Source organism: Polypterus senegalus, chromosome 6 (genome assembly GCF_016835505.1).
Source record: "Polypterus senegalus isolate Bchr_013 chromosome 6, ASM1683550v1, whole genome shotgun sequence".
NCBI classification, from domain to species: domain Eukaryota; kingdom Metazoa; phylum Chordata; class Cladistia; order Polypteriformes; family Polypteridae; genus Polypterus; species Polypterus senegalus.
The window spans coordinates 41,185,841-41,200,279 of NC_053159.1; the positions used below are offsets into that span (position 1 = coordinate 41,185,841).

At 34.7% G+C, this 14,439-nt stretch overlaps 1 protein-coding gene across 1 annotated transcript in view; it reads right to left on the reverse strand.

The window, feature by feature from the left end:
- Positions 1–14,439, reverse strand: part of tmeff2a (transmembrane protein with EGF-like and two follistatin-like domains 2a) — a 725,006-nt gene that overhangs the window by 649,284 nt on the left and 61,283 nt on the right. The window contains exon 2 of the mRNA XM_039755899.1: positions 10,340–10,449. Coding sequence (XP_039611833.1) covers positions 10,340–10,449 — 110 coding nt within the window. The remainder of the gene's footprint in view (positions 1–10,339; positions 10,450–14,439) is intronic.

A 14,439-nucleotide genomic window follows, 5' to 3' on the forward strand; every position in this document is an offset into this window, starting at 1 on the left:
AGAGTATGGTTGAATAATCCCATCCCTGACAAAGGAAAGAATAAAAATGAACTGTTTTTCCAAATTAGTGTATTGCAGGTAAAAGTAAATTGCATAAATGCAATTCAAGTATCTGATAAGGTAGTTGAGGGAACAGATTTGTAACAATCCATAAGGAAACATTTTTTGCACTGTAAATGAAGTAGTAAGTGATGTGTCATCTACAGTTCATGTTGAGGGAGATAGCATTGCTGTAAATTGTGTCCCATAGAAAAGAAGCCTCTCCAGGTCTATGGTCTGTTTACTGATTAGAGTAAGAATAGTTTGAGTTCTGAGCTTAAGCAAAGAATCAATCTTTTGTAAGTTGAGGCTAGGCAGAAATTGAGAGAGATTTACAGTACTGAAATGTGGTAACTGGGCCTTTAAGCTTTAATTATCCATATGTATACTTTGTGAAAATGATAAGTTATTTTTTAATCTGCAGAATACTGTAGAGAGAAACAAGCTGGTATTAATAACATGGTTTACATTAATTATTTCATAATAGCTTTGGTGACATGAAAATAAATGGACAGCTGTTGATTTAACTTTATAGACTGGGCCAAATTGGAAACAGTATACACAAAGAGGTGATATTCTGCATGATTACATTGACCTTTCACTCGTTTCCAAACATAGCTGCAATGTATGGATTTTTTAAGCAATTAATTACTTACACTTTCTCCAGTAAAGATCAGACTTTCCAAACTAAAGGTCAGAAAGTCAATTTATTTTTGCATACAGAGAAATTATTATTTATATTTATTTTTCATTTATTAAAAAATTACTACTGAAAAAAATCATAATAAGGTTACGTTTACATAGCAAATGCCAATCTGTGTCTTCTCCTTCCATGTTTAAAAGATTGTAACTTATGAGTGGGGGTTGATTTGAACTTAGTTTTGTCACATTTGACTTGCTTATATGGAATGTTACTTGCTTTTAATAAATTCTATAAAATGTTAAAAAAAACTATAAAGTGTTGTAATGCAAATTCTGGAGAACTGCTGCTTTAGTCGAACTGTTTTAACACTAGCAAGATACCTAAATCAACTTGATATCATGAATATAAAAAGGAACAAGAAAAAAATCTTAATTGGCTTATGCCACCCTAATTTGAGGTGTTCATATGAAATGTAATGATGTACTTCATGAGGTAGAAGAACATAATAAACAAGAATAGTTGTGTCAAATAGTTGAAATATGAAAATATGTGGTTCATTTTAAATGTTTAAAGTCTACATATTCTCAATTGTAATAGAAATGTGTCATTTTCCCCCTCTGATAGAGGGCTAGATCCCTAATAAAGGATCAAAAATAATATTCTATCTGTAATCACTGACCTTAGAATAGCCTAAAATGATACCCCATAATCTTATGTTTGAAAATTATCATTTGAAATCTTCTGGGAGTGGCTCTTATAGAGCTAGGACCACTGGGAAAGAACTGAAAATAAAAATATTATCATATTCATGATCAGCAACCTCAAAATAGCATAAAATGACACTCCACATGACTGTATTTCCAATCCCCATTTATTCAAAGTGAAAAGGAGTAACTTTAACCCCTCGTACCCCTTGGGTTGGTTGATGTGCCAAGCACAACTCCAACTCCTTTTGCTCAAGGCCCATATTGCTTTACTGTTTATCACAACAGTACAGTTTCCTTTACAAAATATGGTCCAGAAATGGCTTAAAAATTAGGGTTTTTTGGGTCTGGAGGTCCAAAAAATGAAAGGAATTCCATAAAGCTTCACATCTTGCTTAATTAAACATCATACACACGTCTAGGGGTTTTCTTGTACTGGTGAGTCAAGAGGCACTGGACAAAAAACTGAAATGATTTCAAGGTATTCATACGTAATTTTTATGAACTCATTTTGCTAAAGAGACAAATTGTGACCAGCAAGAGTGAATTTCCTTCCAAAAAGAGTATATTTGATTTATTTTGAAGTCTTGCAGTCAAAAGGCAATGGTTAAAGGACTGAATGAATATTCATTTAAAGTAGAGAACAAGAATCTATAGCCTTGAATGCTCAATTAGAAAGATGTAATTCTTCAAGAAAAAGCCTTTCTTTTTAAAACCTTTACTACAGGGCCTTTCCTTTATTTTTTAGGTAAATACATGCAAAGTCTAAACTGCAACCTTGACTCTATTTCATTAAATGGTGCATACAATACTTCACCACACAATGAAAGGGCACCTCTAGATACAAAATATATTGTACTGTATATTGTATAGCATTAAGACATTGACAAATAAAAGCATAAAAACAATAAGTTAATTTTGAAAGAAATTAAATGTGGAAAATTTCCCAAATGTAAATGTGAATATGAAGCCAGTGCAAATTTTACATAAACTGAGGCTGGAGGGAAGTCGTAGCAAATCTTTCAAGTTTACAGCCACAGTCCATCAAGCACCAGGCTGTAGCAATCTCTGTAAACTGGAAGATGTTCAGCCCAATCTAGCAAAGGGTGAAGGTCTTCATAAGTTAGGTATCTGTTGCAGCAAACCATAACATAACATCTACTATATTATAAAACACTAAGGTTTGTATGTTCTGTCCCTCTGAACAATCTGATTGGTTTGGTTTTAGTGATGTGACAAAAGAAGTGAGAGTATGAGACACAGAGGAGTACAGACATATGAGGCATGCTGAGAAAGTTGTCTTCAAAGACAGCTAGTATAAAACCGGACAGGAGGTTAGAAAAGTGCCTTGAAAAAGATACAGTACCTAAGAAGTAGGCTTTACAGGAACATGCTTGAGAGACAGAGACTGAGAAAACGTTTACAAACGCAAATACAGAGGAAAGGTGCTGAAGGTACACGTAGGGTAAAAGATATCAAATATTTCATTATTCTATTACTTGTCCTCAACAGGTACCATGGCTAATTGTAACACAAAACATCAAATGAGTAATATCCCGCAATAAATGTTCACTGAATTATAAGAAGTCTTTATGAAATTTCTAAATTGTGATTTCAAAAATTTAAAAAGATATAGTCTCCTCACTTAAGCTAATCAAAGAGAATTTTCAACATGTCATTTATGCTGATTTGGCACTAGGGTACAAATGTGCTAGAGCCTATAAGCAAAGAAAATCAATAACCAGGAACAGCACAGTGGATTTTTGTCAAAGTTGTTTTAAGGTATTTTTTGTTTTAAATTTAAAAACATAAGGGCACTACAGGAGCTGTTGCTTTCTGATTCAGACATTGTATCAGCTACAATCATATGTAGAGCTCTATCAGATAAAAAATGAGGTAAAGTTGTTTTTGTTTTGAATTTTGAACAAAGAGGGGCAATACTGAGGTTCTTGTTTTGCATGTATGCTATTATTTTGTATAACCTGAAGAGAGCTGACCCATCAATGACACCTTCTGGAATCAGAAATAAGGTGGTGTGTAAAGGGCTATTTAAGAAAATGGGTGGAATGAAAACTTGCAGCAGTTACAGCTCTCTAGGATTTGTGTGTGTCATTTGTCATATAAGCAATATGGTAATACAAATAATCACAAAACAAATCTATAAATAAAAATATAAATAATAATAAAGAACAAAACTGTGACTCTCTTTGAATCCTAACATCTACTAGTTTTTACATCAGTTTTTGTCCTGGTATTCTGGTTTTTCTCTTACCCATACCTCATGCAGAAATCATTAACTACTGACATTAAATTGTTCCGAATCTGTGTGACTGCTGGTGTATGGACAGGTGTACCCTGTGATAAACTGGTGTCCAAACCAGAGTTGGTTCCAGCTCAGTATTCAAAGCTGCCAAGATACACTTTGACACGCAAAGACTCTAAAAATGTAACTTTGCTGGTTTGCCAAGCAGAAAGATAAACATTTCTTTTGGAATGACCTTTTTATTGTTCACTAACAGCTTTTTCAACATGGGGATATGAAAAATGTTCAGAAACATCAATCAATAGAACTTTATTTGTCCCCAGGTGTGATCAGTTTTAACCAGACTCTGTTTGCTGCCAGCATTACAAATGTTATTTGTGTGCAAGTTATTTCTTTCTAGATTTTAAAAAGAAATGAAAAGTGTTACATCTTACATCCTTTCCAAATCTAAACATTCCTGCTTTGTTCATGTAAGGCAAAGTGATTAAATAATGTGAACTGTTTGTTTTTCTCATTGTCTTTGTTTTTTCGATATATACATAACAGACTGGTAAAAGGTTAAAGCAGGGTAGACAAAGTGTAAATTTAATTTACAATAATTTTTAATTATTGGTCTCAATTTGCCTTGAAACATGAAATATGTTATTTCATTTTAATATAGCAATTATGTTACTGGTTCATTAAGCACACAAATATCACTTGTCACCCATTAAAGCAATACCAACAGATATTTCCATAAGTTGTGTTTTTATTTTGGAAACATCCATTTAGTTTTGCCTACTCGTAGGTGACCACCACAAAATTGAAACCAAACAGGACACTTTGCTGTAGTCCTAAAAACTTGCAAAGATTTCATACATCTTTATATTCAGTTTAATGTATCTGTGAGGTGATGCCAACTCTGTTCACTTCAATACAAGTGTCACTTGAATATGACATTCCAGCTGTGAGGGATGGCCAGGGCCCATGCCCGGCCAGGACGCCCCTGCTGCATATGTTCCAGGGGAGCCACCATGGACAGCTCAATACCTCCCCCGGGACGCTTGGTGGCAGCCTCCCTGGCCAATGTTGATTCCACAGTCTCCTGCGTGGCTCCATGGGACATGCAGTCCTCCACAGCCTGGTTGGGAGCTGGGGTGGCTGCTAGGGGGTGCTGCTGAGACTCAAGAACCTGGTTGGACGAGTCATCAGCCCCACCCGGAGGTGCAATTGGGACTAGGTGGTCAAGCACCTGCAACACTTCCGGGTGGGCTATAAAATGGGCCAGCCTCCACTACTCAGGAGCCAGAATCAGGAGGAAGTGGACGAAGTTGCCTGGGAGGAGTGGTGGTGCAAGGTGGAAGTGTGTTGGTATTGTGAACTTAAGTACTGTTGGGACTGTTTTGGGCCTGTGGGACATGGGGAAGGCGTGCCCCACGGCTGAAGAGAAAAATAAAACTTTGTTTATTGAACATGTGCCTCTGTGTAAGTCTGTGTTGGGTCGGGCGCTATTTAGAGCCTTTCACACAGCATTTTATCTAAGTAGTGATATGTCAAAAAAATGTAGACTTCAAAAATCTAGTATCTGATTCAACATACAGGTTGCATTCTGAAAATCAGGAACATATAACAGAAGGATTCGATTCTGTGCATTTTCCTTTTCCTGTATAAACTGTAAAGAAAAAGCTCAATTAGGTATAGCAAAAATAGTAAGAATGTATTGGATGAAGGTGATGGTGTAAATGACACCTTGGCTTTACTACATGTATTTAAAATTCATTTTGAGTAAATTTTGTTTTTATTTTTAGAACTGTTTATTTCTCCAGTGATGAAAAATGATGACATGAAGTATGCAGTTTGAATGAATGGATTCACTAAATCAGTTTATTAAATTTCACATACTGTAAGCATATTTTATGTGCACTATCACAAAGAGATTACAAAAAAAATAACATATAGTGACAGCAGCAAATTGTACAAGGAATGCGAACAACATTACCTTATCTATTAACTGAACCCATATTTTTATTACAACCTGGCTTATTTCAGTCCATGGTGTGCCACCGTAGATTCAGTTTCCTTTTGTGGCTGTTTAGTAAATCAGAGGCTAATCTGTGCATCTTGGTGAACTTGCTGCTCAAAATGTGAGATCACTTAAAATAGTAAAGGGAAATCTATACATCGAGGAACCAGAAAATAGTAGCAAGACTTTAGCAAGGATGGAAATATCATAAACACACTAACACAATAATCAAACTTAAAGCTGCAAATGTAATCATGTTCCCCACCAGAAACACAATACAAGTAAGGCTTTAGAAATACATGACTGTGTCATATGTACACAGACAACTACTGTACATTGCTTATTTTCTAGAACACACTCTGGTTACAAACCAAGGTTATTATAGTTAATGAAAACTAAAATCAAAACTGAAACTATTATTAAAAAATCATTTTTGTAAACTGAAATAAAATAACAAAACTGAAATGAAAAATTTAAACTAAACAAAACTGTTAAGGTGGAAAGACTAACTGAAATCAAATAATGTTACTAAAAATATTCTTAGTTTTAATTTTTGAATGAATATTCTTGCCATTAGTCTTTAACCCTTGTAACTTTTAACTCTAAAACAGAAAGTCAAGCACCACGAGCCACCCACATACAGTATATTCATCCAGTGAACGGCAGCTGATGACGGAGGGCAGGTGTTCACACAGCATTTGCAGTGACAGAACAAGCTGAATACAGATGCGTAAAGCTTGTGAAATAGAAATCGATTTACTGTGCAACATTCTTTGCACTTGTATATCAAGATCTAATTCAAAAGCCTGAATTTGGGAAAAAAACCTTTACTGTATAGACACAAAAATCACGAGTGAGTAACGTTTCAGTTTATTCCTTAGGTGCCTGCATTTTGTTGACAATAATTCACCTGCCACTTTGCACAGGAGAAATCATTTTTGAAGATAAAATGGCATTGATCCAGAGACTGACTAGGTCATCATACAAGATCAGCATCTTGTTACTGACCAATCACTTTTGCTTTATAAATGTCATTTAACAACGAAGTGATACAAACCTTGTAAAATTCTCGAGCTGGCAATGTCTCCAATGAACTACAGGTAGGTAGGCAAAGAGAGTCTGCCAAGTGATGAAAAACTAAACATACTAACGTCTTTTTATATTTATTCTATATTCATTTATCTTTGTTTAGTTTGTATTCACAAGATAATCCAGTAGCAGAATTACTGTATGTTTTAAAGTATTTGTCCCCCTCTTTTCAATTTTTCTCTCTCTCTCTCTCTCAAAATAGAGAGTTGAAATATCATATTCTTTTTGTTCTTAACATCAGCCATATCATACATATTGCATAACATAGATTTTTCCTGCCTTGCATCTAAAACTGCTGGGGTAGGCTCTAGGTTTCCTGCAATTCTGCTCTTGATAGACAGGTTTATATAATATGTATATTGTTCCTAATCTCAGATGCTGTCTCACCTATTACACACCTATTACATACTTTTGCTCTGCTCTTTATTGGTTTACTGTCCTTATAATGGGCTGTTCAAGTCTCACTGCCACTAACCTTGGCGCTACATGCTTGTTTTTATTTGTATCCCTCAATACAGCTAGGTGGCAAGCTATCCTGTATGTCAAAAAAAAAACCCAAGATCACATCTGTCAGTAAACAGTAGAATCGATTTTCTGATTTTTTGATATCTTTTCAGGCCTACAGGTGGCAAAATTCTGTATATAAACTGTATGTGCCTGAGAAAATAGCCTAGTTTGGGAGCTTTTCGAATTCTATATTGAAGGCATTCATTATAAATACATTATTCTTTAGAGTAAAAAATCCTCAAATCTTAAAATTCACCAAAATTTCAATACAAATTGGCCCAATCTGGGCAATAAAAGGAAAAGAGAAAACGTGTCAACAGTCAGCGCACATTTGTTTGGCACAATGACAAAGAAAATAATAAAAAAAATTATAAAATTGTTTAAAATTGCTTTTGATTATGCTTGCTTTTATCAGACAAAAAACAAAACCAGATAGTAAACCATGTAGTATAGTAAGCTTTCACTAACTCTGTATCCAAACCTGTTAAGTGTTCTGTCTGATTGTGACACAAAACTAAACTTCATAGTAGCTCTTTAACCATACCATAATTTCTAAAACTGAAACTAATAGATACAAAAATAAAATAGAAATGTCTTTGTGAAATAAAAACTAAATTAAAACTACAACTATACAATGAAGGAGAACTAAAACTAAACTGAATTTCCAAGTAAGGTCAGAAAAAATATAGAAATAAAAACTAATTTAAAAAGGCAAAACTATAATAACCTTGTTGCAAACAATAAATACTAATAGATTTTAAATTGGATTTCTAACAGTGTAAAAATAATTTGGCTAATAAAAACATTGATACATTTTAAATTGGATTTCTAACAGTGTAAAAAAAGAATTTGGCTAATACAAACATTGATACATAATAATCTCTTACAGAAATAGTTAACCTAATAATACAGCTTAGCAAAAGCCACTTAGCCACTTCTACTTTAATGCTTTTGTTTACGTGCCAGAATTCTTCATTAATACCAAGAGGCTTCTATTTATTTTTGTACCTCTTGTATATTTCATGGTGATGCTGCTTGACTAGCAGCTGTCTTCTATTCATATACCTCAATGACACACAGAATAAACTATAAATTGAAAGTGCAGCCCTGCTGTTTAGCTCATCAGCATTTATCAAGCATGCAGAGCTGAGAACATTGCTCTAAAAGAAGGGATGCAGTCTTAGTTCACTACCTTTTCCTGGCTTTAAGTTGCAATACCTTGAATACAGTGTGTGTCTTAGTCAAACAGACAGCAAATTCAAATTCATGTCACTCAGGAGAGAGACACATCTATCTATCTATCTATCTATCTATCTATCTATCTATCTATCTATCTATCTATCTATCTATCTATCTATCTATCTATCTATCTATCTATCTATCTATCTGTACCTAGCTGGCAATTACCTGCCAGGGTCTGGGTTTGCACTGCTTTGGCACAGGCTATGGTAAAGTTCTGTAAAATCTTAAGAGGCACAGTAAAAACCAAACTGACAAAAGTAATGGCAAAAGCCAAAGTTAATCTCAGGGGTCAATATACCTCAGTAACCTATGCAGTGTCCAAAAAGCATGTCTTCAGAGGGCACCAGACTATGAGAGTGTCGCATGAGGAGAACTCAAAATTTCTATGAAGATGCATGAGCACAAAACCAAAAATCATGGTGTCTCAACCTCTGTTTCACATTCCTACCAATGAACACAAATGAGATCCTCTAAATGGTTGACTAGCACCAATTAGATGTTGATGCATTTTAGCACTATGACATTTTTTTACAGTAAAAGACTGAATAAATGTAATGCCATCTTTCAATACCCTGTTAACAGTATTATAAATTAGACTTTTACTGAAATTTAGGTCACTCTTAAAACTAGTATATGGAGCAAAATATAATTATAAAAAAATGTCGACCCCAGAAAAAACAGAATAAACTCATATATCAAAAAGGTAGACTTGTGCAATACACACATATGTAGCACATGTAAAAACATACTTGACACCATAAAGGAAAGGTAAGAAAAATACAGGTTTTTGTTTGGAAATCTAGTTTTTCACATAATTTATAAAAGCAAAAGAAAACCTTCTGAAATGACCTGAAAAGGTTGAGTGACATTTTTAATTATTCGCCTATAGTTGCTGATTTTCGGGAAGTCAGGAATAGGTATGCAGTATACTGTATATACTGTATCTGAAACACTGTATGCATAACAGCCTTAAAATATTCAGGATGCAAGGCAGAAGATATTATTTCTAAGTGTCCATTATTTTTATTGCACGTAAATAATATATAAACATATGGTGAATGACAAATTAGTTGAGGCACTAGAATTAGAACAACAGGTTTAGGCAGAATTCAGTTTTATATAAATAGTAAGTGTAATGAAAGCACTCTGAGTGTAAAGTGCATATACATTTTACAAATGTTAAATCACTGAGTAGGAGCACTTTATACACTATTAAGTAAAGAGGGTCTACTCTATATGTAAACACAGTACAGCTTTTGTCTGTAACCTGAATATTCTATCCAGTACCAATAAACTGTCATCCCCTTGACTGACCAGTTCCTGGATATATTCTTCTTTGAGTCCCTTCTCAGTCAATACAATGTCATATTTTAGGTTGGGAAACAGTGTTAAGTCAAGACCGCACTACACAACATAACTTCAAAGATGTACTGCATCCCTAAATCATGCATCTTGGAAAATGGTAATCAGTTTTCATTACAGAATTTTGCTAGGGCCTTTCAGAAAGAGTATAAGATTGGGGGAAAAAAATATCCTGTATGTCCAGTCTGGGATCCTTCTATTTTGGAATTGGCATGTTCTCTTTTTAACCCTTCCATCTTCTCTGTATGTATATTTTGACGAAAGATTCCATCAGCTGGACTGTCTGCATCCTATTCTTCTTGGACTTTTTTGTGTACAAAGTGCATCTCTTCATGAATATCATCTATATCGTCTACATTACAATATAAAACATCATTTGCTTACCAAGACAGAGCAAAGTAACATGATTTTAAAAAAATAATCAAATTGCACAGTAGCAATATGCTTTTATACTTTTATGTTTAATGAAAGATAAAACAATATCTTACCTTGAATTCACAGACACACATTACAGTGTCTCCAATTCTTAAACATTCCCCATCAAACTTGCATGTGTTTGTATCACAAAGGAAGAGATCATTGTCTCGATCGTCATAACCTTAAATCAAAACAAGACATAAGTCAATACAACTCACTGAAATATTCAAAACTATTGTATAAAAAAACAATGCAACAATATTCACATCCCATAAGTTAATCTCTTTTTAAGCACTGCATTTTTTTAAAACATCAACGGCCTTTATATATTAATTGCAATATATTTTGAACTTTAACAATTTTCTGGAGGGCCTAATCCAAATTTAATTCCACATTTCATTATATGGAAGTGTGCACAATGGCCTTCTTGCTCAGCTCCAGAGACCAGAATTAAATTACTTGAGTACTTGAGTGAGAACTCTCTATGTGCAGTTGGATAAAGTTTGGATGGGAGTTCTTTACTTACTTCTGTTATCTTTCACATCCTAAAGACATACATGTACTTGTAACTGATGACTCTAAATATACCCACTAGATGTGTATTAGTGTGTGCTGCTTTGACAGGATCTGTGTTATGGCTGGCTCTTGCTTCGTGCTGGAGTAGGTTTAGTTTTCCAATGGCCCTCCAATGGAAAAAGTGAGATTAAAATAAAAAGCATGAAACATGCTACATATGTTAGAATCAAGTGGGAGTTTAATTTTGTATTTATTATTTTTTCCCAAATGTTCTCCTTTAACGTTTTTGATATGCTGCACGCTGATGCCATTTTGTGCCATATGGCACAAAAATGTCATATGCAAAAAGTTGACCTGGAATTCACTATTCAGTATATTAGCATGCTAGCTATAAACAGAAAAGTCTTGAACTCTGAGCTAAAATTGTTCAGCAAAGGGAAATTTTAATTTTCTGATTCTAATTATGAGCTTCTCACCTTAAGCCTTCTTTTGTAATTTTGGTCTTTGGTATAGAAAGAGAGGAGGGAACTGTGGCAGAGTGTTAAAGTAGTTCAGTTTTAATTCCACATTCCAAAAGACATGGACATTACTGTAGGTAACTTGCCAGATCTAAAGTGGCACACAGTGATTGTCCATGGGCGTGTGAGACATTGTGTCCTGCAATGGGCTGACACCACCTAACATAACGCAACAGTAAAATAATATCCAATTTTTCTTCAGATTAAAGGAAATAATATTCATTTTACCTTGAATGAATTAATTTTCATTTAAATTTGTCAGATATATATCAAATTTGAACTCAACAAACTCAGTATGCTGAACCATCTGTACTTTTTGGGGTATTTTATTATATTTGAATGTTTACTTCACATTTAACCTTCATATTTTTTTCACTGCTTAGGAGCAGAGGATAATATTTTAGTAAAATATATAATACATTAGTAAAAAAGGCATTATTATGTGCACTATAATAAAACTGAAAAGTCAATTAAATAAAAAGAAATTATAAAAATAAAAGAAAAAAGTAAATAACTTTAGCCTTTTAAACTATGTTTTTGCTAAAAAGACATTGATGTCAGTTAATAAAATAAGCAACCCTAGTCAGAGCCAGTCTCACCTACAGTGAGTTATTACCCCTTTTAAAATGGGACTGGTCTCTCAATATAACTTACCAACACAAGATAAATGTGCTCTCTCCATTTTTGTTTGATATTGCAGCTGAGAAGCACTGTTCCTCAGTCAGGCTGCTAAAACTGTTATGTGGACCACAGAGCCAAGAAAAATTAAATGGTGCGGGCTGCCCACCACATCTAGGCATGTGTCTAAAAATAACTGCAGCAGAAAACTACAAAAAATAGAATAATATGTATTACATCGTATTTTTGAATTAAAAGCTGAAAAAAGGTGGAATGTGTAAATCCTGGCTAAAATTATAGTGTAGTACTAAAAAAAGTTGACACACTTGGAAGGTGCAAACTGTAAAATGAATCACATAACATAAATGAAGTAAGAAGTAGATGCAGCCTTACAAGTTAAATTAAAGAGCATAACTACAAAGAAGCAGATGTGAAATACAGCAAGTCACAAGTAAGAATAATAGATGAAAGAAAGTTTCAATATTACAGTGCTTATTCTTTTGAATGGGGCACTGTACGTTCTAATACACATTGTAGACAACACACATGGGCTGACAATCCTGATTTTTAATGGTTTGTCTTTAAAATGTGTTTGTACAGTGTTCTTGGGTGTCAAGCAATGGATTATTAATTTTAATTATTACTATTTTTTTTTTTTACTAAATCTTATTTTCCATGGTTCTTTGTTGATGAGCTCCCGTTGAAGAATTTATTGGTAACAGAACATATAGTGTGCACGCCAAAACAACTGAAGTAACAACTAACAACAGTTGAATTTTTGATACCATTTTAACAAAGTTTACTGTCCGCCATCAATCACAGAGCAGTCAAACAACTATAATACACCTTAAACCTTAAAACGCAGACTTTATCACATAGCTGTGCATGACGAAACAGCGAACAGGCGTCTGCTCATACATGTTTACTGATGGACAGGCTGGAATTTTGCATGGAGTCAAAGGATAAATGGTACAAAAGATGCGTGAACACAAGGAGATCGGTGACAACCACACCTTATTGTGCCACACCAAATCATAAGGGACAACTGAATTCCACAGGGCACACATATATTCATAACAGGGGACATATATGATGACCAGAATTTCAAATGTTTTGCATGCCAGCCTTTTGTTTTGATGACTGATTGTGTCATATTCAGCCCTTCATTCATTATTCTGGCAAAGCGTAACCAGCCTCTCATTGAAATTCACCATTTGGAATATATGGCCGTCCCATCAATAGCAGCATGTACTTAGAAATATTTTTCCACGCACGTCTCCAAGTCTGATGTCATTTTCACTGTGACTCCCTCGCACCCAGCGTGGGATATAAACTAGCCTTTATGCGGCTCAGGGATATGCAAGGGGGAGCCTGTACCAACACATGTTAAAGGCACATCCACTAAACAATAAAAAAAAATTGACTTTTGCATCTGTTACAATATAAGTAGTTAAAAGTTTGAACGATTTCATTCGTAATTGGCGAACTAAGTAGAAACTGCTAAAGCCTATTTTTGGGTGCATTTGAGACCATTTTATTTGCCGTCTGGAGCCCTGGTGGGACCACCAGCTGGTCCACTCAGAGGTTGTTTCTGGGCCGCATGTGGCCTGTGGGCCACCATTTGAATATTTCTGCTACACAGTACAGTATATTGTCTTTGGCACTGCATGATTACATTGCCATCGACTTGATAATCAGATTTTATCATGATTCTCCTGCCCTGACAAACAAGTCAAGCTATATATTCATACCCTAAAGTCTTCTTTTGCATTTATTTATTATTTTTCTACAAACCCTACATAACAATCAACAATGTTTCTACAAAGTCTGTAAAAAAATGATAACTTTTTTTGTTATATTTTATCTCTGCATAATGTCAAGAGCCTTATTAGGTGCTTTTGAATATTATGCAAAAAACACCTACTGTGGTTGTCATGTCTGCGTGAAACAACTCAACAACAATTTTGTTGAAAAGTTGAACACTTCTTCAAAGACATTTGTCACAGAATTTCCATTTTCATTGAGATATTGCAAATAGAGTCTGCTATACACATTTTTTCAAATTTCAAAACCTCCCACTGAAAAACATTGGCGATTTTTGCAAACTCATTCCATTCCTGACAGCAATACCGCTCTCTAATACAAGTTAGTCAGATGCTGGGAGAAGCACACATGTACACCAGCTCATTTCTCCTGTTCCCTGAGTAAGTGATCCATATTTTTTTTTTATAAAAGAGTCACTTGAGTTGGTCTCGTCCGATGCGGGAGATGGACGTCTGAAGTGGAGCTCCGCTAGCAGTGGTGCTATTTTTCATATTATTTGCTCATTATTCTGAGATATCCTGTATTTATTCGACCCGAGAGGGACCGCTACAGTATATGTAAACACATATAAACATGGCCAACAAGAAGGAAAGAACGAAAGAATCGAAGACTAAAGCTACATCCAAGCTGCGATCAGCAAGCCCTAGCTCGAGATACGGCCTGTCAGAGACAGACCTGGATCAGATGGGCGAAAG